This window comes from Myotis lucifugus, unplaced genomic scaffold (genome assembly GCF_000147115.1).
Source record: "Myotis lucifugus unplaced genomic scaffold, Myoluc2.0 scaffold_378, whole genome shotgun sequence".
Lineage (NCBI taxonomy): Eukaryota > Metazoa > Chordata > Mammalia > Chiroptera > Vespertilionidae > Myotis > Myotis lucifugus.
Window position 1 is genome coordinate 272 of NW_005871426.1, and position 27,025 is coordinate 27,296.

The following is a 27,025-nucleotide window of genomic DNA, read 5'->3' on the forward strand; positions in this document are numbered from 1 at the left end:
ATTTATTGTTTATAAATCTATTGAATTTATTGTATTCCTTAACCAGTTAGTCTCTCTGAGCAGAGCAGTCTGCTGATCATAAGACAGGATTCGGGCAAGTATGGGATTCAGAGGTTCTGGGCCTTCAGTGGGTTGACATCCTCTGTGGAAGGGTGATTACTCAGGTGAGACTGCTGTTAATCTGGTCCCATCCAGAGGCATGATTATAGGGGCAAATTCATGCCCGATTGCTTGACTCTCAAGAGCAGGATGACCCTGATTCAGAAGATTGCAAAAGAGTGTTCCGAAAGGTGAGTGGTCCTTGTCAATGAAACTGTTTTCAACTGGTTTCAGTAGCTGTAGAACAATCCATCTTTTCCTAAGTTTGTAGGGACGTTTTTATCCTTACTTGTTTCCCACTTTGGAACAATTTTCTACATTCTTTAAAAAGTATTTTATTAAAGTGCCCAGCTGGCTTGGCTCAGTGGTTGAGCATCAGCCTATGAAAGTGGAGGTCATGGTTCGGTTCTGGGTTGGGGCACATGCTGGGGTTCTGGGTGCTGTCCCCAGTAGGGGGTGTATGGGAGGCAGCCAATCGATGATTCTTTCTCATCATTGATGTTTCTCTCTCTCTCTCTCTCTCTCTCTCTCTCCTTTCCTCTCTGAAATCAATAAAAAATATTTTAAAGTATTTATTAAAGCCAAACACAAAAGAACAAATACTGTACAATTCGACTTATACAAGGTACCTAGAATAAATTTATAGGGACAGAAAATAAGAGTGGTTGCCAGGGGCTAGGAAAAGGGGAGAATAGAAGTTGCTGTTTGATGGGTACAGAGTTCCAGTTTTGGGATAATAAAAAAGTTCTGGAGAGAGAGAGTGGTGATGGGTGCACAACATTATGAATATACATAATGCCACTGAATTTACACTTAAAATGGTCAAAATGGTAAGTTTTATGTTATGTATATTTTAACGCAATTAATAAAAGAACACATTGTGGCAATATTTTATTCATTTTTAAAAACAAAGCACACACATAGTAACACCAGCTCTAAACAAGTCTTCATATTTATGTTTTACTTTCCATCTTCTTCCACATGGGTATATATTGTTTCTAGTGTATATAGTATTTATAATATTTTTCTCTTAATATTATATCATAGAAAGTTTATGTATTTCTATAGAGCTCATAATGGTTTGCCATACCATTTTAATATAATTTGTTAGACTTTTTATCATGCTAAAAATGTATCTTTCCATTCTTTGTAAATTAAAACTTTAAAAAACCCCAAACTAATTCTATTTTATTAAATGCCTTTTGGCACAAGATATCAAAATAGTCTTATGATTGTTAATGCTCCCTAAAAACTACCGTTGATGTAATGCATCATGTTAATTGATCTCCTAATGTCAAAACAGCCCTGAATTAGTTAAGTGATAATTCAGTCTTAGGGAAGGCAGTTAATTAACCTCTTTTTTTTTAAAATAGCTCAAAGCTTTCTTTCCTTTATTCTCCCTTACCCCACATCTCCCTGACCCTCCCCCTGTGGCAGGCTCCTCCATTAAGAATATGCCTTCTGGGTCCCCGTGGCTCTGGCAAAACTATTTGTGGAAGACAGTTAGCAGAAAACTTGGGCATCTTTCACATTCAGTTTGAAGAATTTCTACAAGAAAAAATCATGCTCAAAACTGAAAAGAAAGTTGGACCTGAATTTGAAGAAGAGGCTGAGGAAGAACAACTTGCAAAACAAGAACTTGAAGAGCTTGCAATTGAGGCCAATGTCACACTTGAGAAAGAATATGCAAATAAGCCGGTAGTAATATTATAACTCTCTTTGCAGATAGTTGTGTTTGCTGGTATTACTTTTGGAAAGTAGGATATAAGGGGTATAAAACTCTATAAAGTTTCCAAGAAAAAGAAAAATATTAGCCTGTAAAAGTCATTTAAGAGGCATCCTCCCCATGTTAGATACAAATCTTACTGCTAATCTATAATTAGCAGTAAGGGACTCCCCCCTCCCCCGCACCCCAGTGCATGATTTAGCAGTGAGGGACCCTCACCCACCCCAGTGCACGAATTTTCGTGCACCCGGCCTCAAGTCTATAATATAAAATTACTGTTTCGCATGACTCCAATAAAAACCAGAAACGCTTTCCCTAACAAGACTGTTGTATAGCATTAATTTGGGGCTACGTTATTTGATATATCTGAACTAGACTCTAAGGCTTTTTATTATTGTGTTCTCTGTGTTTTTGCTTTGTCATAAATAGATAGATAGATAAATAGATAAATAGATATAGATAGATATGTATGTATATTTTTAGAGAGAGAGAGAGGAAGGGAGAGGGAACAAGAGAAAGAAACATCGATGTGAGAGCAAAACATCAATCAGCCGCCTCTTGCACACCCCCCACTGGGGATTGGCCTGAAGCCTGGGCTTGTTCCCTGACCAGGAATAGAACCCGCAGGCAACCTTTCAGAGCGCAGGATGATGCCCAACCAACTGAACCATACCAGACAGGACTCTGTTTTTGTTATCATGTATCATAAAAATCTGCCCCAGTGCCAATGGGAATCTCAAAATATTAATTTCTCATGTTGCCTCATAAGAAAGTTTGTATGGTGCTCTTAGGTGGTTTCTATCTAGGGTTGTAATTCTAACTCACTTTTTAACCATTTCTGATGTAGCAAGACCCTTTTCTTCTCAAAGGACCCACTGTAATTAGATCCAGGTACAGACTGCATTTCAGATGACTCCCTGGCTAGCCCATTCTTTAATCAGGATCTACTTTTAGTAACTATAAGATAGATGACAAAAATCAGTTATAGATTGAACAAGGTTTTAGCAAAAAGTGATGAGACAGATATCCTGAGGTCATGTATGAAAATCAGTTATGCTAATCGCTAGTAGCTCCTCTTAGCTACAGTAGATATAATTTAATATTTAAAACCATATAAGATATTGGTTTAAAGAAAAAAGCATAAATATTAAAAGGTTTAAAAGCAACAATATAAAAAAATGTCCTGAGAAAAAACAGGTGTCATCTTAATCAACTATGTAATAGAGTATTGTTTATTAATATAGTTTTGAATTTGTTTTGTTTTCTGATTTTTGTGTTCAGCCTCCAGAAGTGCAATTTACAGAAGAAGAAGAAGCAATCAGATTATATTTAATGGAAAATGAAGCATTGCCTCCCGAAATTCTAGAAAACATTCTTTCTGAGTGGTGGCATAAAGAACCAATACGGTATCTTAATTTATATAGGATTATACATTGATTGACTTTTATTTGCCTTATTCTCAAAACTCTAAAACAGTGATGGCGAACCTTTTGAGCTCGGCGTGTCAGCATTTTGAAAAACCTTAACTCTGGTGCCATGTCACATATAGAAATTTTTTGATATTTGCAACCATAGTAAAACAAAGATTTATATTTTTGATATTTATTTTATATATTTAAATGCCATTTAACAAAGAAAAATCAACCAAAAAAATGAGTTGGCGTGTCACCTCTGACACGTGTGTCATAGGTTCACCATCACTGCTCTAAAACGTAATACAACATAAATTTTAAAATGTTCTTCTTTACTCTCATGTAAATTAGTGATTCTATACATTAAAAACATCTGGGAAATTATTATTTTATATATTTATTTTTATTGATTTCAAAGAGGAAGGGAGAGGGATGGAGAGATAGAAACATCAATGATGAGAATCATTGATTGGCTGCCTCTTGCACGCCCCCTACTGGGAGTTGAGCCTGCAACCCGGGCATGTGCCCTTGACCAGAATCAAACCTGGGAACCTTCATTCCCCAGGCCTACGTTCTGTCACTGAGCCAAACCGGCTAGGGCTGGGAAATTATTTATAAAATACTGATGCTAGGCCCCAACCCAAAATAACTGAATCAAAATCTTTGGGAGTGTAGCCATTTTTATGGAAATTTGCCCATTTAATAAGATAGAAAACATTTTAAATGCCAATTAAGGGCTGAAACTGTCAAATGTTAATGAAAGCTCTGTTCATATTAAGAAAACATATCTAAATATAAATATTTAAACAAACCAAATTTTAGATAAGCATAATAAACTTTCATTCACAAGGGGACCAATAAAGCAAGGCCGAGTTCTCAAAGCTTAATTATTTGTTTCGTGTGTGTGTGTGTGTGTGTGTGTGTGTGTGTGTGTGTGTGTTTAAATATATTTTTATTGATTTCAGAAAGTAAGGGAGAGGGAGAGATAGAAACATCAGTGATGAGAGAGAATCATTAACCGGCTGCCTCCTGTACGCAACCTGGACATGTGCTCTTGACTGGAATCAAACCTGGGACCTTTCAGTCTGCAGGGCAACGCTCTATCCATTAAGCCAAACCAGCTAGGGTAAAGTCTGATTGTTTTATAGTTAGTTACTTCACAATGAACATGTGTTAGCATTGTAGTTATTTTCATGATTCTTCAAGTTTCATCATACTTAAACAAGTTTGATAAGCCTATTTGGTTATAATCATCTTAATACGTATGAGCCAGGATACATACATACATAATTGTCATGAGTTACAAGGGGACCCAGGGAAGGAAGTATGAATTGTTTCATGAAAGGAAGCATCATTAAAAGAAAAACTACTGAAGGATGGCTTCCCACTAAAGGTCAGCTTGTCACACCTACCTCTTTATAAAGGGTAACAAGTTCCTTAGGCTGGGCATTCCTCCTAGGCAGAGAATTTATTTTCTCTTAATTTTCATCAAATATTAAGACTATTTATAATTAAAGAGAACTTATCTACATTATAAATATAAGAATAAAATATTATCATTTTAATTTAATTCAATATATTTGAGAAAAGACACATCATGTTTATGCAAGTAGAAATATTAAAAGAACTAAGAGAGATTACTTTTTAGACTACTCATTGCACATCTTATAGAAAGTTGAGATCAATACTTTTTTCATTTTTAAACTAATATTTATAATGTAATATTTAAAATAAATTATGCAATTCATGCCTAGTTCCACAGGTTTTATATTAGATGGTTTCCCACGATATCCTGATGAGGCCCAGCTTCTAGGGGAACATGGATTTTTCCCAGATGCTGCTGTTTTAATACAAGTTGATGATCAAGATGTTTGTGATCGGCTCCTGCCTCCCCAAATTGAAAAGTGGAAACTGAAACAGAAGAAGAAATTAGAAAGGAAACTACTCATTAAAGAAATGAAGGCAAAAATCAGGGTATGTATCTCGTAAAACAGTTTTAGAGTAAATTTTTTCTGTATCCTATATAATAATCCTATATAATAAAAGGGTAATATGCAAATTGACCCTAACAGCAGAACGACCACGCAACCAGTCACTTTGAGGCGCACTGATCACCTCTCGGTCCTTTTCCCTACCTGGCAGGCTCTGATCGCCCGATGGTGAACAGGGAACCGGGGATGGGTGGTGGGGGATGTGGGTGGCTCCAGGCCAAGGCCCCCACCCCGCTGGTCGCCCCACACACAGAGGGCGACCTGAGGCGGGGGCAGTGATGGGGCCGGCGAGTGGACAGGAACAGCCTACCTCTCGGTCCCTCCCTCTAGCCATCAGGCTCTGATTGCCCGATGGCGAACAGGGCACTGGGGGTGGGTGGTGGCAGGGGGCAGGGCCAGCTGCGGGCAGCTGGAGAAGATGGCCCTGATCGCAGGCCAGGCCTAGGGACCATACCCATGCATGAATTTCATGCACTGGGCCTCTAGTTAAATTATAAAGTGGTCTTTACAAAAATGTAGTTTTCTGATTTTAATAGCATAGTCAATATGAAAACACTCTTCATCAAATATTAAGAATATTTATGATTAAAGAGTTAAGATTTATTTGAGGCCTATGTGGTTATCAACATGTTAATATTTCTCTCTCCAAGGCAAATAAAATTAAAGATTTTGGTAGCACCAAAGTATCCCTATATCAGACACAGGTACATAGTGGAAGAGGCAGCAAGTGAAGCAGACCTTAAAACACAAAAAATTAAAATTATCAGTGCCTTTTTTCACTAGCTCCTGGAATTATGACACCATCCATTAAGGCTATGTAAGCCTGTGGTGAAACAGATACAGATATTAGCTTAGAACATCTTTTCTAAAACTGTAATGTGAGGAGTATTCCATAAAATGTTCAAAAGTGTCATAGGAACCCAACAATTCCACTCTTAGAAATCTACCTAACAGAAATGAAAACATGTCCACATAAAAATATGTATATGAATGCTCATAATAACATTATTCATAATAGCCAAAAAGGAGAAATAACCCAATGGCCATCGACTGATGAATGGATAAACTAAATGTGATAGACATCCAGATAGAATACCTGAGTTCTTACATACAAAGTAATTCCCTCTGAGGGAAACACACAAAGTAGCTGAGAGAGTTTGTACCTTTTACCTCTACACATTGGTTCAGATCTTTCTCAGCCCACACCTAGCACTCCTATAGGGATCTCCTAATTGTCCTTCTGGCTTCATCTCTGGTCCCCCTAGGTCAGTGATGGCGAACCTATGACACGTGTGTCAGAGGTGACACACGAACTCATTTTTGGGTTGATTTTTCTTTGTTAAATGGCATTTAAATATATAAAATAAATATCAAAAATATAAGTCTTTGTTTTACTATAGTTGCAAATATCAGAAAACTTCTATATGTGACACGGCACCAGAGTTAAGTTAGGGTTTTTCAAAATGCTGACAGGCCGAGCTCAAAAGGTTCGCCATCACCGCCCTAGGTCATCCTTCTGGTCATCTCTAGGCTACTCTTCCTGATACTTCCTAAAACTCTGACCAAGCTGCCCTCTTAGGTCTGAACTCATTGTTCTGTCATTGGAAGCCGACCAATCTTGTTCCAAATCCTTTTTCTACCCTTGTTCCTTAGTTAGAACAAATACCAACCCTCCTCTGCAGCACCCAACATACCATGTGCTTTTCCATTTCCTTGTCTGGAAGTTTTTTGCATCATCCTCCACGAGCCCTGTGACGTTACATGAGTTAAATCCTCTGACTTTGCTAACTCACCTATAGAGTAGAATAATACTGTCTACTTTGCATGTTTTAAGCAGAAAAAATGTAAATATGTCCAGTATTTATTGCAGTGCTCCTAAGAGTAATGGCATCTAGCAAACATACAACGGTTAGTTAAACTTCACTAACCACAACTTATTTGAGTGAAAGGATCAGAGAAAAAAATAGACTCAAAATATGCATGTGTGTTATTGTGCATACTTCGCATTTCTTTGTAGTACAGTGTTCTCTATGTATGTTATGAAAACGCAAAGGAGACTGTATTATGTTTTTCCAACTATACAGTTAAAACACCTTCTCACCCTCTAAAGAGCTAGAGAATCTCTTTGGGGGCTCAAAAACTAAATGAATTCCATTCCATTGAGTTTTATAATTCTGTCTACAAATCTTTCTTGAGTGTCAACAAAACATGAATTCTTCAGAATGTTTACTCACTAGTTGCCAGATGAAAACACAGGGTCCTGCTGGCCCAGGCCTGAGCCCCAGAGCACGTCTTCAGGCACCACTCTAATCTCTTAGGACTTAAAGGGATTGCATTTGGAAAGCCCTGAGCCAGTGAGCCCCCAAACCTCAGTGGGCTCATTAGTTTCCATTATTCATTACAATTTTTTAATGTCTGTTTTTTTATAGGATGATATGATTGCTAAAAGAAGGGCTGAACTTGTAGCAGAGAAAGAGAAAAGAAGGAAAGAGGAGGTAAGTAAAACTTTTTTTAAAAAAAAGCAGGACACCCATTGTGTGTATGTGTCAACAGTATAAAATAAAAAGAGGCATTAAAAAGTATTGAAAGAAATAGAGTTTATGTGCAAGTAGTGAGATTATATCACTTTAATTTTTTAGAGAAAGAGGGAGAGGAAGAGAGAGAGAAACATCAATGATGAGAGAATCATTGATTGGCTGCCTCCTGCACGCCCCACATGGGGGATCGAGTTTGCAACCGGGCATGTTCCCTGACCAGGAATCAAACCGTGACCTCCTGGTTCATAGGTGGATGCTCAACCACTGAGCCACTCCAGCCAGCCTCATTTTTATTTTTTTATACCTTTTGTTATTCCATGACTGTTTACAATGACCTCTTATTATTTTTGAAATCAGAAAAAAAAATGAAAGAAAACCACTAGAGATGTTTGAGTAATCTAATGTAAAATATAACACTGCATTAAACTATGCTTCTTTTGGAATTTTAGTTTTGCTTTCACACTTCCAGCCATGCCATAGGAGATGGGCTAGAGCTTGGGATTGAGGTACAGACAGGGAGCCTGGGAAGCTGCTGCAACTAAAATATAGATTATCTTGCGATAAAGGATGCAACAGGGCAGAGCCAAGTGAACTCTGGGTCATGTTCTGTGCAGCATGCTCAGTACAGCTCCTCTCCATCTGCTGATTTTTTTAAAAAACATAAACCTTGAAGACTATGGATTTTTTTGTTTAGAGAGGAGCTATTCCCAAATTGACCTTGCTGACCCAAATGCTACAGCCAAACTAGTTCAGAGGAGGTGTAACTAGACCAGCTAGTTCTGTAAAGGACCCGAGGTCATTATACAATCAACTTACAAGTAAACCTGGCAACCAAGGCAAACAATAAGATAGTCTCTGCCTCCTTCCATTTTTTTCTGGTTTAAGGCACTCTTATATCATCTTTTAAGGTACTCTTGTATCATCTTTTCAAGGCTGACTCTTCTGTAATCTGATTTCCATCTACATAAAAATTTAACTCAACAAAAGAGGAAAAACAGAAAATAGGGCTGGCTACACATGCCACCATATGTCACCCTGGTGTGGACATGCTCAAAGACTCCTGATATAGTCCAACTGTAACTGTGGGTCAAAACATTGCAGAAGAGGGGCCAGAAGAATTATTTCTTTGTCCAAAGTATTTACAACCAAAAGTTGATCTTAAACTATTAGATGGAGAAAGTTATGGCACCATCTAAGGAACAAGAGCACTCTTCTTTTGTTTTGATCTTCATTCATGCAGTCAGTTCATCAGTAACCTTAATGGAGCACTTACTACCTGCCTGATGCTATTTTAGCACTGGACAATCAACCCTGAACAGAATTTACAAAGTCTCTGGCCTAATGTCCATTCCCTGAACAAACATGTTCTGAAATTCTACTCTGTCAAATGAGTCATGCTAATGTTTAGGATAAAAAAGACAGACACCCTGCCCAGCTGGTGTGGCTCAGTGGTTGAGCATCCACCCATGAACCAGGAGGTCACAGTTGATTCCCTGGTCAGGGCACATGTCCAGGTTGTAGGCTCTATCCGCACTGGGGGACATATAGGAAAGAGGCAGCCGATCAATGCATCATTAGTGTTTCTATCTCTCTCTTCCTCTCCCTTCCTCTCTGAAATAAATAAAAAACATATGTAAGCCCTAGCTGGTTTGGCTCAGTGGATAGAGCGTCAGCCTGCAGACTGAAGGGTCCCAGGTTCAATTCTGGTAAAGGGCACATGCCTGGGTTGTGGGCTTGTTCCCTAATAAGGGGCATGCAAGAGGCAGCCAATCAATGATTCTTTCTTATCAATGATGTTTCTATCTCTCTCTCCCTTTCCCTTCCTCTCTGAAATCAATAAAAATATTTTTAAATATATATTTAAAACACACACACAGACATCCTAACCTGGGACCAACTACAGTTAACTACCTCTAGCCCTTGAGAGTCCTTAGTGGTCCCCTTAAGAATCACCTCAAATGTCTCAGGCATATTAATTACCAAAGGATTACAGACTTTGGGATGGAATTGATCTAACCTGGTATAATCTCTCCAGTTCTTTCTGAATTTGTTCATTGATGGCTACCCAGTGCCTAACATAATGCTGACACATAGCAGGCACTAAACTTACAGTTGTTTTGTTGCTATTGTATAACATTGAGCATTATTTAATCTCTCTGAGCCTAGGTTTTTTTCATTAGAAAATGGGAAAATTGCCCTACCAACATGGCTCAGTGGTTGAGTGTCAACCTATGAACCAGGAGGTCACAGTTCGATTCCTGGTCAGGGCACATGCCCAGGTTGTGGGCTTGATCCTCAGTGTGGGATGTGCAATGGGCAGCCAATCAATAATTTTCTCATCATTGATGTTTCTGTCTCTTTCTTCCTCTCCCTACCTCTCTGAAATCAATAAAAATTATTTTAAAAAAAGGAAATGGGAAAATTTAATAATACCTAGTTTCCCTAATTAATGGTACTTTAATTTCCCTTCTTTGCTAGTCTTCAGTTACATTTTCTTTTCCCTAAGAGAATTAGTTTCCAGGATACATTTTATAAATTCATAAATCTTATAAATTTTCTTAATTTATAACTTTCCCATTTGTTAATATTATAATGTAAAGTTTCTTAATATTTTCATTCTAAGATTCACTATTCCATCTTATAAATTAAATAGGTTTTTGTAAGTTAACTCTCCTGAGACTTAATTGATATATTTTGCCTAAGTGACTGAACGACAGGTCACTATGGTGCGCACTGACCACCAGAGGGCAGGCGCTCAATGCAGGAGCTGCCCCCTGCTGGTCAGTGCTCGCTCCCACAGCCAACCTCCCCCAGCAAGCCAACCTCCTGTGGTCCCTCCCCCCTCCGGCCCCCCCACCACTGGCCCTGATTGGCCCCATCGCTGGCCAGGCCAAGGAACCCCACCTGTGCATGAATTCGTGCACCAGACCTCTAGTCTTTTATAAAATTGGCTATGTATCCCACACAATTAATTTATACAAACTGACTTTTGGAAGACAATTCCTGAGATGTTAAATGATTCAAAGATCAAAACTGTGTGATTTTTTTCACTCCCTTTGATAGAAATTTTATATGTCCCGCTACTGCCTCAGACAAAGAAAGACTAAACAAAATATAGCATCTAAAAGATCACTTAGTGTGATTGCTATAGTCAGTTAACATGACACCCTGAGTCGAATCCATCCTGACTACATAGACCCTGGAGTTGGCTTTTATGGAGAGAAGCAGGAGCCTTTCATCATTTGCCTCTATGAACAGAATATGCAGTTCCATGACTCACCTTTTTGCAACTAGTTAACCATATGCAACTAGTTAACCACATGAACCCCTACCCAGGGTTGTCCTCTCACCCTTAACAAAAGTCATTGCCTTTACTGCCTGGCTTTTTAGCAGCAAATAAAACATGTTAGCATTAGAAATCGCTTCAGTCTCAAGGTGACTGCAGGCATTAATTTCGTAGGAAAATGTTGCCTTCGTGTGGAACTTTAGTCTCCAAATGTGACTAAAAAATATTTTATAGGCCACTCCCCTTCATCTCGAGATTTACATTGCATATCTTCCACCTCCTCAGAGGCTTTCCCTCTGCTCTTACTCCTCGCTGCATAGTCTTGTCTCTCTTCCTGCCACTGGCTCCTTCTCTGGTGCCTGTGTCCCTTCTAATTTATAAAATGTAGAGCAGTCACAGGCAGAAGAAAGATAGGCAGAGCCAGGACAGGGAGCCGGGCAGCACATAAGCAGAACTGTGCGGCACTGAGCCCAGGTGAGTAGTTAATAGAGAGATACATACCCAGGTACTCAGGTGAGCACAAGTTCATCTGGAACTAAAATGTCCCCAGCTGGCAGTGCGGGCTCATCCCACCCCACTTCCAATGATCCGTAGAAAACCGAAGCTCAGGATTAAAAATTGTTGAAGTATAAGAAAAAGAGAAAAGTAGCAAGAGTCCAAGTGGTTTCAAAGTTCTAATAAAAAAAAGAAGAACCAGAAGTGAGAAACACTATCCCATTGCCAAGCTCCTTTTGTAATGAGAGGAGGGAGTGTAGACAGAACAGGAATGGGCCCTTATCCTCTCATCTTCCTCCCTGCACCTTACAGTTCAAACCCCACCTCCAGACACCTTTTAAAGGCACTAGGCCAGGGGTGGGCAAACTTTTTGACTCGAGGGCCACAATGGGTTCTTAAACTGGACCGGAGGGCCGGAACAAAAGCATGGATGGAGTGTTTGTGTGAACTAATATAAATTCAAAGTAAACATCATTACATAAAAGGGTACGGTCTTTTTTTTTTTTTAGTTTTATTCATTTCAAGCGGGCCGAATCCAGCCCGCGGCCGTAGTTTGCCCACGGCTGCACTAGGGTCTAACCCAGCATATCAAACTCGCAGCTCCCCGGCTGCATGCAGCTCACAATGAATATTTTTGCAGCCCAGCCAACATAACCGTATGTTTTAATAAAAATTTAAAATTTAAAAATTTTAATAAAAATTTTGTAAATTGCCCTAGCCAGTTTGGCTCAGTGGATAGAGCGTCGGCTCCCCGGTCAAGGGCACATGCCCAGGTTGTGGACTCGCTCTCCAGTGGGTAGCATGCAGGAGGCAGCTGATCAATGATTCTCTCTCATCATTGATGTTTCTATCTCTCTTTCCCTCGCCCTTCTTCTCTGAAATCAATAAAAATATATTTTTTTAAATTTCGTAACTTAATTTTTACAACATCCTGTTATACATAATTATTAATAACGAACTACAACATTCACTAATGACTGATTACTATAATCGTGTTGCGTTCATTTCCCTTACGCACCTTACACACAGGTGCACCATTTCTCTCCCCTAATACTAGCAGCGAATATTTTAGCAGCCGATTGCCATGTCATTAGTCTTGGACTGACTTGTTTGGTGTACGCAACAGGAAGTATTTCGCTTTCGGAGAACAAGAAAAATAGGTTTATTTGCGTTATGCTTATTAATTTGTGCAGTTATTCAGTGTCTGGTAAGTTAATGTTTAAGAAAAATATTAATTTTTATTAAAATGTTCTATTATTTTATGTTAACAATTACTCATTTATTTCAGCTCTTTGTATTCAGCATGTCTCTATCAAAATAAACCTATGTTTCTATGAAAATTGAAGCTTTTGCTTTTTGTGGCCCACATGAACTTAAACCTTGTTTATTTGGCCCGTGTAAGCTTTTGAGTTTGACATGCTTGGTCTAATCAGTTAGAAAGACTAGGAAATATCAAGCTACTCAGAAGACTGCAGGCAAGAGGTGAAAGAGCAAACAGTGGAGTGAGAGCAGAAAGGATGAGCATTATTTCAGATGACAGTCCTTGGAAACCGGGTGTGCAGGGATGGAGTGTAAGAAGTCAGAATAACTTTCAGGTTTCCAGCTGGGAGGCAGTGTTCTAATTGAGACAGGGAATACTTCTGGGAGAAGAGTTTGGAGGCAGTGCAAAAGGATCAATATTATGAGGCTCAATAGTATGCCAACTGAACTATAGCACTTAAAGCCTATACAACACCACCTCGTATCAATATTCTGTCACTCTTTAATAATCACTTATGTACTATCTTGTTTCCTCAGATAGGCTGTAATCTCCTAGAGGGCATGTACTCTTCTATTAGTACAGTGCTTTATGCAAAGTAACAACCATAGCTACAACAGCAATAATAGCTATCATTTGCATGCCTACTATGTGCCAGACACTCTCCTAAGGGTTTTACATGTATTAACTTTAATGTCCACAACAGCCTCGTGAGGTGGGTCCTTTTATTATTCCTATCTTACAGTTGAGGAAACTGATCTTGTCCAAACTAACACAAATAGTGAGTGCTTTAGACTCTTTGGATCGCATTAAATATTTTTACTGAAGACCATCAAAAATATACCATTCTGACAACCATACACAAAAATAGCACTTAATATCTTGTCAAATGTATTTATTTATGGGATCACTATGGTGTCAGAGTCTTAAAGGTATTACATTTCTGGGTGCCAGACATTTAAAGTTTTACTATGTTATGAGACGAATGTTGCTATGCCACACCAGCTAAGATCCAGTTATTACAGAATATTCCAGTTAGCAGTGTCACTTTTCACACATGTTTAGTAAAAGTGACTATTTTCTCCCTTAGTTTGCTAGAGAAGATGAAGAAATGAGTGACGAAGAGACAGATGATGATGAGTCTATTGACAATATCCTTGAAGAAGAATTTCCAAAAGAGGAGGAAGTGATGAGTGAGGAAGAAGAAGAACCGGAAGCTGATGCGATTGAACGCCTGAGAGGTGACCTGTTAGACAAATTTGAAACAGATACACGTTATTTACAAGGAATACAGGTTATTAATTTTTCTTCATTTTTCCTAATTCGTAAAGTGACATTTGAGCATGAAACAAAAGAAATTTGGTTTATGCCTTAGCTTCTTTTGAACATTTCTAAAGAAATGTCTATTTTAGGGCTATATTTCCTTTTGTCAGCACTACTTAGAATTATGAAAACAAGTTAATTTATTTTCTTAATAAGGGCAACATGGGAGCCACAGGGGTCAAAGGTTCTAGCTGCCAACATGCAGTCACACAGAAGCTGAAAAGTATTTGTGCTCTCAACTCGTGTAGACAGCCACCAGCAATGTCTGTCTGCCACCGAACACTATCAGCCTTCTTCCCACTAAAAATATTTGGCTTTATGCTTTTTCTCATCAGGATGAATTTGAAAAGTCTTTGGTACCACTAATTATCATTAATGGAGCTCGGAAAATCCACATTGTACAATATTTATTGAATAAAAAACTGAAACCACTGGTGGAAAATCGGGCAAGCATTTTTGAGAAGTGTTATCCAATATCAACACGCCTTGCTCAGAAACTGCTCAGCTTTACCTACAAATATATTAGCACATTCGGCTACTGGGACCCTGTAAAGGTAATGTCAGGAATGTGACGTCTGAAAGCCATGTTCTTTTATTTTATTTCTTAAAGTATTTCTCTAAGAAGACAGTGGATAATTTAAAAAATTGTAAGCATTGTACAGTATTCTTTTTCTTTTTAATCCTCACCCAAGGATATATTTTTATTTATTTTAGAGAAAAATGAAGGAGAGGGAGAGAGACAAACATTGATGTGAGAGAGAAACATTGATTGGTTGCCTCCTGCAGACACACCAACTGGGGATCGAACAGAAAATAGTGCGGTGAAGGCCTCAGAGGGGAGGATGCAGGGTAGAAGGGGTCAATGGGGGTGGGGGGGAAAGGACATCTGTAATAGTTTCAACAATAAAGATAAATTTTAAAAAATAAATAAGATAAAAGCTCAAGGCCAAAACCGGTTTGGCTCAGTGGATAGAGCATCAGCCTGCGGACTGAAAGGTCCCAGGTTCGATTCCGGTCAAGGGCATGTACCTGGGTTGTGGGCACATCCCCAGTAGGAGATGTGCAGGAGGCAGCTGATTGATGTTTCTCTCTCATCGATGTTTCTGACTCTCTATCTCTCTCCCTTCCTCTCTGTAAAAAATCAATAAAATATATTTTAAAAAAAAAAGATAAAAGCTCAAGGACAACCAGAGATTCAACCCACAACCTGGGTGTGAACCCTGATCGAGAATTGAACCTATGACCTTTCAGTGCATGGGAGGAACTACACTCCAACCAACTGAGCCACACCAGCCAGGGTCAGAATTCTTAAGTAGTAATAAATATATGTGGTTATTTTGCCTTTCTAAAGTGGGAAAAATAGTTGAAAGGTTTAATTTCTTTTATTTCTGTAGAACTAACCCAATTCCAACTTGGTTTTAACTTTGCAGCAGAAGAAGATGGTAGTGGAAATATTTGCAAACTAAACATCTAGAGCTGAATTCTGATACTAATTTGCTATCTAATTTTAGACAAGTCATTTAACCTCTTTGATTCTGTTTCCTCGCCTGTAAGATAGAAGAATAATGTCACCAGACCACTGTGATCAACTGTAAGAGTATAAAGTCCTATGGAAAGTGTGAGACACAATACAAAATGAGCCATTGGTGTTCATAACAAAATTATTTCCACGTACTTTGTTTTTATGCAGTGTGTACAAATAGATTTAATCCAATTGGAACTCAATAACTTCAATTGTGGCATTTTTTTATTTTAATTTTATTTTTCAGTTACAGTTGACATTCAATATTATATTAGTGTCAGGTGTACAGCATAATGGTTAGACATTTATGTAACTTATGAAGTGATTCCCCCAATAAGTCTGGTTCTCACCTAACACTGTACAGTTATTTCAGTATTACTGACTGTGTTCCCTATGCTGTAATTCACATCCCTGTGATTACTTTGTAACTGCCAATTTGTATTTCTTAATCCCTTCATCTTTTTCACCCAGGTCCCCAACTACTCCCCTCCCATCTAGCAACTATCAGTTTGTTCTCTATGAGTTTGTTTCTGTTTTGTTTGTTCAATATTTTGCTTTTTAGATTCTATATATAAGTGTAATCATATGATCTTTCTCTGTCTGACTTATTTCACTTAACATAATACCCTCTAACTCACAAATGCTAAGTTTTCATTAATTTTAATGGCCACATAGTGTTTCACTGGGTATATGTGCCACATCTTCTTTGTCTAGTCACCTATTGACGGGCACTTTGATAAATGTTCGGAAGTGGAATTTCTGGGTCATAGGTAGTTCTATTTTTAATTTTTTGAGGAATCTCCATACTGTTTATCATAGTGGCTGCATCAATTTGCAATCCTACCAACAGTGCACAGGAGTTCCTTTTCTCCACATCCTTGCCAACATTTGTTATTTGATGACTTATTGATTATAGTCAGGATGGTTTTCAACATATATTAATCAAGAACATGCCAATTCTAGTTCCTGGGAATAAAATAGTGAACAAAAAAGACAGGGTTTCTGCTGCTGTAGAGTTTATGTTCCAGTTAGGTTGGTGGGGAAGGATAGGCAATAAATAAGTCAACAAGCAGATTCTTATGGGATGGCATCAAGCATAAAGACAATAAAAGAATGTCATCTCGTAGTGATTTGCGCACTCAACCAGATTACCTTCAAATTTCTATTAGTGATGTAGCACAGTGGAGAAGACATGGCCTGTGGAGCCAAACTGAGTTCAAAACCACTGCTTAATAGCTGAGTAAACTTGAACACATTGCTTAACCTCTCTGAGTCTTTCATGTTAATACAATTGAATAAAAATAGTCCTTACCTTAAAAGATTGTTACAGTGATGAAATGAGTTCATTACTGTAAAGTGATTGCAACAGTGCTTGGTTGTTTGTTTGTTTTTGTTTGTTTGTTTGTTTGTTTATTTTGTTTTTAAATATATTTTATTGATTTTTTTTTACAAAGAGGAAGGGAGAGGGATAGAGAGTTAGAAACATCGATGAGAGAGAAACATCAATAAGCTGCCTCCTGCACACTCCCTACTGGGGATGTGCCCGCAACCAAGGTACATGGATGCCGGAGTCCATTTATTGCCTTCACTATCTGATAAGCGTAGACAGAGAAATCCCCCGAAGGCTGGGTGCCTTTGAAGCCCTAGCAAAGGTCGGAGCTAGGCGCCACCTCTGTTTGTCCAGACAGTGGTAGCTGAAACTACTCTCCCATTTATTATTATGTAAATCCTTGCTGATGGGCTAGTCTGCCTGTTAATAGGGTCACCTGCCTAAGGGCTATGCTATGAGTGCATCCCAGATCAATAAAAGCTTGGTGAGACCTAAGCACAGGAGGAAGTCCTTCAGGACTTGCCCGCCTGGTCCCCCAATATTGCAAAATTATCTCGTGTCTTTTTCTCTCATTTGTTGTGCAGCTCCACTTTCAGATACCGAACCCTACTCCATGCAGAACGTGGAGGGAGTGTTACTCGACACATGCCCTTGACCAGAATCGAACCTGGGACCCTTGAGTCCGCAGGCTGATGCTCTATCCACTGAGCCAAACCGGTTAGGGCAGTGCTTGGTTTTTTGTATGTACTCAATTAGTATTAGTTATTGTTATTAATATATACTATTATTATTGGTTGCTGATAAAAAAAAAAGTATTTTGGAGGGTAGGTCCAAATGAAAACCATATGCATGTTACTTGAAACCTCCTTCTTGATTGTTATTGACACAATCAGTTTCAATTCTACTTAATTTTGCCATTTTCTTTATCTTAATCATAAGAGAAACCTTTTCAAATTTCATGCTAAAATGTAAAAATACTGTGACAGTTCCCTGCATAGAGAATTGGATAGAGTTAAGCAGGTACTAGAATCACCTGGAAAGCCTACAAAAAATCGACATGCCCTAATGTTCTCTGAGATAGGTAAGATAGGAAAAGAAGCAGGCAAAATTAGAAGCCTAATTAGGGAGGAAAAAAAGGGACCCATGTCCAGACATAATTAAGATTGGATAAAAATGCCTTGTGGAGAAATGAGTGCATGGTCATAGGAAGGGTGCAAGCATATAAGGAATCATTTGTCAGGGCTGTTAGGAATCTTCCTTGGCACCTGACAATTTGATATTTCTGATTTGATGACACCGTGAGTATTAGTGTCATCTTACTGTAAGGATTGACACTTAATTTGGTAATTTGAAATGGAACCATTGAATGTTCAGCTTTTCTTTTATGACCAAATATAAAACATAGAACAGACATTTCCACCCCATTCTTGAGTTTCTCCTTATCCATAGCATTTACTCCCAGCCGTGAACTTCATTCCAGCCCAACAATGATAATGTTGACAGTACCCTGGACTGCTGGCAACTGCCCTGGTGTAGCTCTGGGGGAGGAACAGTGTTACCATGCTGTTTCACATCTACCCTGTCAAGTCCAGGGATGGCTGATGCTTGGCCATCTGATGCTGTAAAAAAAAGACATATAAACCTAGCATCAGTTCATTACCCAGTTCTCATCAACAATGCAAAGATGTGGGGTCCCTCCTCCTCCTCCATTCCTTCCCTACCCCTTAGGCTGCCTTTTACCTGGATATTTTTCCTTTTGTGGCTGCTGTTGATTATGTGAGTGGGAATTTGTCTGTATAAAAAATATGAAAGAGAAGCCTGTGGGATTTGTCCTACCAGTATGTCCTAAAAGATAACTCAGCCCCCCACCCCCGACTTGTCTACTCAGGCTGACATAACAGAATACAACAGACTGGTGGCTTCCACAACAGAAATTAATTTTCTCACAGTTCTAGAGGCTGGAAGTCTAAGACCAAGGTGCCAGCAGGGATGGTTTTCTGGTGAGGCCTCTCTTCCTGGCTTGCAGGCGATCACTGTTGCTATGTCCTTGCACAGCCTTTCCTCTGTGCTCATGCACTCCTGGTGTCTCTTCCTCTGCTTATAAGGACACCAGTCCCATTGGATTAAGGCCCCACTCTTAGGACTCATTTAACTTTAATTACTTCCTCAAAGGCCTATCTCCAAAGTCAGTAACTTTGGGTGTTGGGCTTTTGAACTTTGCATTTGGGGTAACACATTCCTATCCATCGCCTTACCTGAGCAATGGACCTGTTTGTAAAGATAAATGGGCCCATGAATATATCCCAACAACTTAATACTCCTTGGCAGAAACATTGAGTATACACACTAAAAACATTATAAAGGAAATAAAAGAACTCTAGTAGTCATAAACTGAAAGCCTCTTGAGAACGTTGACGTACGGGTATAAAATAATTTGTTCACAATTTTTAATATTAATATTTGATTACAATTAGTTTTCTTATTCTATAAGGAAGATTTTCTTAATCTACAAATTTTATTTTTAAATATATTTGGGGGAAAAAACTATGTAAATTAAAACTAACTTTCAAATTAATTGTGTATCTATTACAGCTAAGTGAAGGAGAGACACTCAAGTCAATTGAAAGTCCAGATAATCCATTTTATCCTGTAATCCATCGTCAGTATATTTACTTTTTATCTAATAAGGAAACTAAAGAAAAATTTATGAAGAACCCAATCAAATATATTCGCCAACCCAAACCTAAGCCTAATATGCCCATTAAGATCGCAATTGTGGGGCCTCCAAAGTCTGGGAAAACTACAGGTAAGGATGTGTTTGTCTTTGTTATCCGTAAGCATAAAAGAATGCACTGAAAAGTAGTGCCACATCACCAGAAACCAACTATCCGAATTAACTCAAAAAGAGATAGAAACCCTAAATAGACCAATAACCATTGGAGAGAAGGCTTTCAAAACTATATCACTACTCCCAAACAGCCAGGGGCCAAATAGTTTTAGAGGGAAATTATAGCAAACTTTCAAAGGGCTAAAAACTAAAAAGATCTTTCCTGTGGCTTTGGGTGTTTTTTTCATCTTCACCCAAGAATGTACTTATTGATTTTAGATATAAGGGGAGGGAGAGGGGAGAGAATGAATGTGAGAGTGAAACATCAATCTGTTACCTCCCACACACACCCCTACTGGGGATCGAGCCACAACCTAGGCAAGTGCCCTGAACAGGAATCGAACTGGCAACCTTTCAGTGCACAGGATGACGCTCAATCAATTGAGCCACACGGGCCAGGGCCTTCCTGTGTTTTTATAAGCTTTTCCAGGTCAAGGAAAAAGTTAGCTTCGTGATTTATTTTCAATTTCTTTTTATTAAGGAATATGGTCCATATAATCTAAAAGGTATAAAGGATACAAATTACTTTTTACATTAGCATAATCCTGATATCAAAACCTGACAAAGATAATATAAGAAAAGAAATTACAGCCCTGATCAGTTTTTCTCAGTGATTAGAACATCGGGTCTCAGGTTTGACTCTGAGTCAAGGGCATGTATTTCGGTTGCAGGTTCTAGCCCGGGCTCTGGTTGGTGTGCGAGTGGGAGGCAATTAATCGATGTGTTTCTCTCACATTGATGTTTCTTTCTCTATCTCCCTCTCCTCCCTCCCTTCCATTCTTTCTTAAAAAATCAATGGAAAAAAATATCCTTGGTGAGGATTAAATAAAACAAAAGAAAAGAAATGAACATAATCAAATAACAGTATATTAAGATTATATTAGCGTAACAAGTATATTAAAATATTTTATAAGTATAATCTACTGTATTAATAGTTTAAAGAGTAAAAATCCATTATATTAATTATTGCTGAATTGAATAAGGCACTTTGTAAACTATATTCCTATAATGTTTGAATTTTTTATACCTTTGGACTCTGTGTGTGTGTGTGTGTGTGTGTGTGTGTGTGTGTTTGTGTTTAAAGGCAAATAGTTCAACAATAGGTTCCTGTAATATTTCAAAATGATATGGTAACAACACAAACAGTGGTTGTGGCAATAAGAATAGAATGGACAGACTGATGTAGCCATTGTGGAGAACAGTATGGCGTCTCCTCAAAAATTAAAAATGGAACTTCCATTTGACCCAGTGATCCCACAAACACCAATTAGAAAGGATATATGCACCCCTATGTTCATAGTGGCACAATGTACAATAGCTAAGATTTGGAAACAGCCTACGTGCCCATCAGCAGACGAGTGAATTAGAAAACTGTGGTACATCTACACAATAGAATTCTACGCTGCTGTAAAAAAGAAAGAACTCTTACCATTTGCAACAGCATGGATGGACCTGGAGAGTATTATGCTAAGCAAAATAAGCCAGTCGGAGAAAGAAAAATATCACATGATCTCACTCATTTGTGGAATATAATGAACAACATAAACTGATAAATAAAAATAGAACCAGAGACAGGGAAGCATCGTACAAACTATACAACCTATGAAGAAAGGCGGGGGGGTGGGGGGGAGGCAGTTGAGGGGGTAAGAGATCAACCAAAGGATTTGTATGCATGCATATGAGCAAAACCAGTGGACGCAGACAGTAGGGGGGCGGGGAAGGAGACATGTACTACTATTTGTAATACTTTAAACAATAAAATAAAACTTTAAAAAAAGAATAGAATGGAAAGAGCTGATACAGGGGATATTTAAAAGAAAAACAATGGACTTAATGACTCCTAGACTAGAGAATGAAGGGAGGAGATGAGGGCAAAGATCAGTTTGTCAACAGGAAAAATAAAGGGGAGTTCTGTGTCCCACCTCTACAGATGAAGTTTGTTTTGCTCATTTAAACTTTTTAATGTGACAAGAGCCTTTAATAGCCCTATTCTATATGTTTTACAAAGATAATGATATTTCCCAAAGTGAGCAGAACATGGGCATTCAAAATAAGATCCCACAACCACAGCAGAAAATGAAAATGGAGACAAGACCTTCTGATTTCTCATTTCTTTGTGGAAATAGAGGTTGATTCTTTAACAAAAATGTCAAATTGTAAAAGCTTAATTATTTTCAGAACTTTAAAAAATAGGTTTGATTCTAGCATTTGTGGCAAAACTAAGACTAAGGGTTCTGCCATCTCTGTTTTGGGTGATCTTAACTGTAATCAACTAATCTGCATTCCTATGGGATGAGATGGGCCTCTACACACTGCTGTCTCTAGAGGAGGGCAAGGTATATGGACCCCAACAGAGCACTCCCACCTGTAGTACTAGTTCCTGGAAGCCATTGCTTGGTCTCATTCAGAAGAAGCACAGGCCAAGGTGAGTCTTCTTTCAACCAATGGCAACTTCTACATGACCTTGGACAAATCACTCCATTTAGTTGGGCTTCAGTTGTCTCATGTATAAAATTAGAATTTCAATATCCATGCTACCCATTAGGTGGAATAGTTGAAAATATCAGTTACAGAAGAAAAATGGCCTCATAATCTGTAAATTACTATTTAAATGTCTAGTATGCCATTATAATTTATGAAAATTATTTCCTAGAGGATTAACTGAGTTATTTTGGACATAATACCAAACATTAATAGCACACATAAAATGTAAAGCTCTCGATAATTTTGCTACCTCATGCAAAAGAAGGCAAAGAAAACTTAAGTGTTGGTTGAGTTATGAGAAAAACCCACAGTTGGTTCATTACCCAGATTCATCAGCCACATACCTGAAGTATTAATAATAATTGACCTTTGACAGTATTAATTCAGTAAAATGTAACAATTTTAATTTTCCAAATTTCTTTGAGGAATGTGAAGATTAGTTTGCTGTTAATATTAATTGCCCATAATCTGCCACTAAGGTTAACTGATGACTTTGTGAAATGGAGTAAGTTTAATGTTTTAATGTTTTCCAGTTGCCAAAAAAATTTCAAGTGAATATGGCATAACGCGTTTGTCAGTAGGAGACGCTTTGCGTTCCGTGTTAAGCAACCAACCAGACACAGAGCTGGCACTTATGTTAAATTGGCATCTTCATAAAGGATTGACAGTACCTGATTCACTGGCTATTCAAGCGTTAGAAGTATCTATGATGCACAGTGCATGTAATACCGCAGGGTAAGCGGGGAACTGGAGGGGGTGGTGGACTCATTCAAAAAATTACTCGCTGGAATTCAAAACACTTGTCTTAAATAGGGTCTAAAGCTCTTATAAAAGGTGTGATCTGCTTGTCAAACTTTGGGTACCTATATGGTCACATATTTTAGTTTTCTACGGAGCTAAGACTTGGCTTGAACACTGACAGGCCAGCATAACAAGCTGGCCACTTGACTCTCTGCAGCAACCCTGAGTCATCCAAAAGTCTCAGGGCTTGGACTTTCCCGTTGACTGGTGACAACTGTCCTGATCTAGCTCTGGGGGAGAAGTGATATTACCACACTGTTTCATAGTGTGACCTCCACAACTCAACAGAGCTTCGTATTGCCTTCTGGAGTGATGGAGAAGTGGCCCTCCCCTGTCACGGGAGCAGTGCCCCTTCCCTGAATGCTACGTTTGGACAGGAGGGCTGTCTGTGCTTGAGTTATGCCTTCAGCTTAAATTCCTCTGCTCAACCATTGCTCCCTCGGTGCAGGCACTGGTCACACCCAGTAGTAAATTACGGGGAAGCCCAAGGCCCTGCTCTTGAGCCTAGGTCACTGACCTCGATTCCCTCATTTACTCAAGGTGGTTTTATGTTCAGGAGTCTCTGCCCTTCCCTGCAGCTGCTGCGTAACCAAATCCTTGGAGAGTTCTCCTAATTTCAGTTATGAGGGAGCAGATTCTGGGATGTGGATATCCTATAACTATGTATCAAAGGAGTCTTTTTCTCCTCAGAGAAGATCCTGGGGTTTATGCAAATTGAGTTACCCCTCCCTGGAGGTCAGCTTTGCACACAAGAAATCTCAGTAAGAGCAATCTTGTTTGAGTCGCAAAGGTTTTCTATTTCACCTTAATACCAGGAGAGTGACTACCTATTTTCCCTGAATTTCCCCAATCCTGAGGGCCCCTCAAGTAACCCTTCACAGGAGAGAGAAATTGAGCTACTCTCCATTAAAGACAACGACAAGGACACCCCCATACATTGTCTGTTAAGCTTGCGTGGCTAGGTTAATTTACACTCTGCTGGGCCAGGAAATGTGGAACTATTTAGTGGCTAGAGAGTTGGCTGGGAGTATTGAAGGAAGGCCTCCTGTGACTTACTCCAAACTATCCCTTCCTGATGACCATCAGCCAGCATCTCCCTGATTTTGGGGACCACTCCTCCCAGAATTTATGAACAGCCTTTACTCCTCCTCCCAGTTTGATAGTAACACTCCCACTATTTCAAACTGTTGGACTAACAAATTCTCCTTCATTTCTGCCCAGTGGCATGATGGGTCCTGATGGAATGACTCTCTCCCAGAAATATAGGGCTTCTCTCACCACCTCTTCACCTCCCCTTCCACACACCCTAGCCTCCTCAATTGAATAACACAGTATTAATGTTATCTCTTGAATCCTGCCAAAACCTAGTTCTATGATGCTAAGTGTATGAGTTCAGAGCCGTGTGCCTGTGTATACTGTCTTCCTCCTGAGCCTTGAGCTGACTAAGATAAAAAAGAAATATATAGAGAGAGCCTCATCGGGTGTGACTCAGCGGTTGAGCAGCGACCCAGAAACCAAGAGGTCACCAGTTCAATTCCTAGTCAGGGGACATGCTTGGGTTGTGGGCTCGATGCCCAGTTGGGGGCGTGCAGGAGGCAGCCAACCAATGATTCTCTCTCATCATTGACATTTCTATCTCTTTCTCCCTCTCCCTTCCTCTCTGAAATCAATAAAAATATATTTAAAATTTTTTAAAATAAAGAGAGATAAAATGAGTGGAGTGCAAAGATGATAGATCAAGTTACTTAAGGAAGAGCATAGAGCTACTCATAAAGAGATCAACTGGTCTGGTAGAAAGAAAGGAAGGTCTGAGAGAAAAGAAATCTGAAATTTTTATTTTCATGTTTCTCCTTGTTAGTGTTATCATCGATGGATATCCGGTAACCAAGCATCAAGTGAGTCTTTTGGAGGCCGAGTCAATCATTCCCCTGATCATCTTTGAGTTGGATGTACCTTCCAAGGAGATTTTCAAAAGATTGCTCCTGGAAAAAAAAAAGGAACAAAGGTAATGGGATGGGATGAAAACAGCGATTAAGGAATGAACTTTAATCATCCAGGGGGAAAAAGTATGTTTTAAACAGCGTTTTCCATTCCTTCTCTATTTCTCCATTAGTTTGCCTTATCCATTACACAATAGCTCACAGATTATAGCTGTCAAGAAGTCCAAGTACCACAAAAATATTGTTGAGATTAAGCAATATTACCAAGAACAACATCAGAACTGGTATGTGATTGATGGTTTTCACAGCAAATGGTGGGTATGGAATGAAGTCATTACGAATGTTAAAATGGTGAATCGATACATGCAGACATACCTGGAAAGAATAAAAGAAGGTAAGAAAACAGTTAAATAACTGTTAAAATAAAATAAAATATGAATTTAAAGTCTACACACACGGCTCGTCTTACTATAATTCATTCAATTTGAACATTTGTTCCCACATTTTTAATCAGTATTTTATATATATAATAATTTCCAACTTTTGTGGGCATATATATTTGTTTTAATAAATTACTATCATCTTTGAGTGCCTGTGTGAACCTAGCACATAAAATTAATGCATGGTTTTCCACTAGAAGAGTTCATGGTGTTTGGGATGCTATGTAAGAAGCTCTTTTCAAGATTGCCAGTTATTGAGGGCAGTAATCTGTGGAGTGACCCTTGTCAAAATTTTGTTTAGGAATCAAGAATTAAAGTTATCCTTACTGTTTACATTCATTATGGTATTATATAAATGTTGAGTCTATAAAAAATTAATTCAGCATAAAATGTCTTTTTATCTATATTTGGAATCTATGAAAGAAAATGGTTGATTATATATTCCTATATGTTTCTTGATTTTTCTCCAAAAAGACACAAAATAGAAGAAAAGTTATCTACACCTGATTACCTCTAAAAAACAGTGACTCCAAACAGTTCATCTGGAGGGGGTCTCAGAAACATCTGCTTAATGACTTTGTTTAACTTTAGAAACTGTAGAGAAGATATAAAAAGGTATGAGAGAGCAGCATGGCCAAGAGAATCTTGTACAAGAAAAACTGCAGTGAGATGCTGATGATAATTGCATCACTGAATCTGACTTACTTCATTATTTGGGCATAACCAGTATCTCTGGTTCCTGTTGGTCTGCAGATTGGGAATTTGTTTTCACCTGAGTATTATAAGACATGAAGATAAGCCCTAGCTGTTTTGGCTCAGTGGATAGAGCATCAGCCTGCGGACTGAACAGTCCCGGGTTCGATTCCAGTCAAGGGCACATGCCTGGGTTGCGGGTTTGATCCCCAATAGGGGGCATGCAGAAGGCAGCCAATCAATGATTCTCTCTCATCATTGACATTTCTATCTCTCCCTTCCTCTCTAAAAGCAGTAAAAGTATATTTTTTAAAAGTATGTGAAATGAAGATAAAGAATGCAATCGGAGGAAGAATTGAGTTTTTATAAACCTACTAGAGGCCCAGTGCATGAAATTCATGCACTGGGGGTGTGGGGGGTGTCCCTCAGACCAGCATGCACCCTCTCCAATCTGGGACCCCTTGGGGGATGTCCGACTGCTGGTTTAGGCCCGATCCCACTAAACCAGCAGTCAGACATCCCTCTCACAATCCGGGACTGCTGGCTCCCAACCGCTTGTCTGCCTGCCTGCCTGATTGCCCCTAACCACTCCCCTGTGAGCCCGGTCACCCCCAACAGCCCTCCCCTGCTGGGCGGGTCACCCCTAAATGCTCTCCCCTGCCAGCCTGGTCGCCCCCAACTGCCCTCCCCTGCAGTCCTGGTCCCCCCAACTGCCCTCCCTCCCTTGCAGGCCTGGTCCCCCCCAACCGCCCTCCCCAATGACCTGGTTACTTCTAACTGCCCTCCCCTGCTGGCCCGGTC

The 27,025-nt window shown here is 39.1% G+C and overlaps 1 protein-coding gene across 1 annotated transcript in view; it reads left to right on the forward strand.

The window, feature by feature from the left end:
- Window positions 1-209: 209 nt before the first annotated feature.
- Window positions 210-27,025, forward strand: part of AK9 (adenylate kinase 9) — a gene marked incomplete at its 5' end in the record, with an annotated part of 34,935 nt that continues 8,119 nt past the window's right edge. The window contains 11 exons of the mRNA XM_006101701.3: window positions 210-290; window positions 1,537-1,797; window positions 3,107-3,231; window positions 4,992-5,211; window positions 7,658-7,723; window positions 13,895-14,098; window positions 14,463-14,681; window positions 19,572-19,785; window positions 22,884-23,085; window positions 25,010-25,156; window positions 25,265-25,485. Of these exons, the coding sequence (XP_006101763.1) occupies window positions 210-290; window positions 1,537-1,797; window positions 3,107-3,231; window positions 4,992-5,211; window positions 7,658-7,723; window positions 13,895-14,098; window positions 14,463-14,681; window positions 19,572-19,785; window positions 22,884-23,085; window positions 25,010-25,156; window positions 25,265-25,485 (1,960 nt within the window). The remainder of the gene's footprint in view (window positions 291-1,536; window positions 1,798-3,106; window positions 3,232-4,991; window positions 5,212-7,657; window positions 7,724-13,894; window positions 14,099-14,462; window positions 14,682-19,571; window positions 19,786-22,883; window positions 23,086-25,009; window positions 25,157-25,264; window positions 25,486-27,025) is intronic.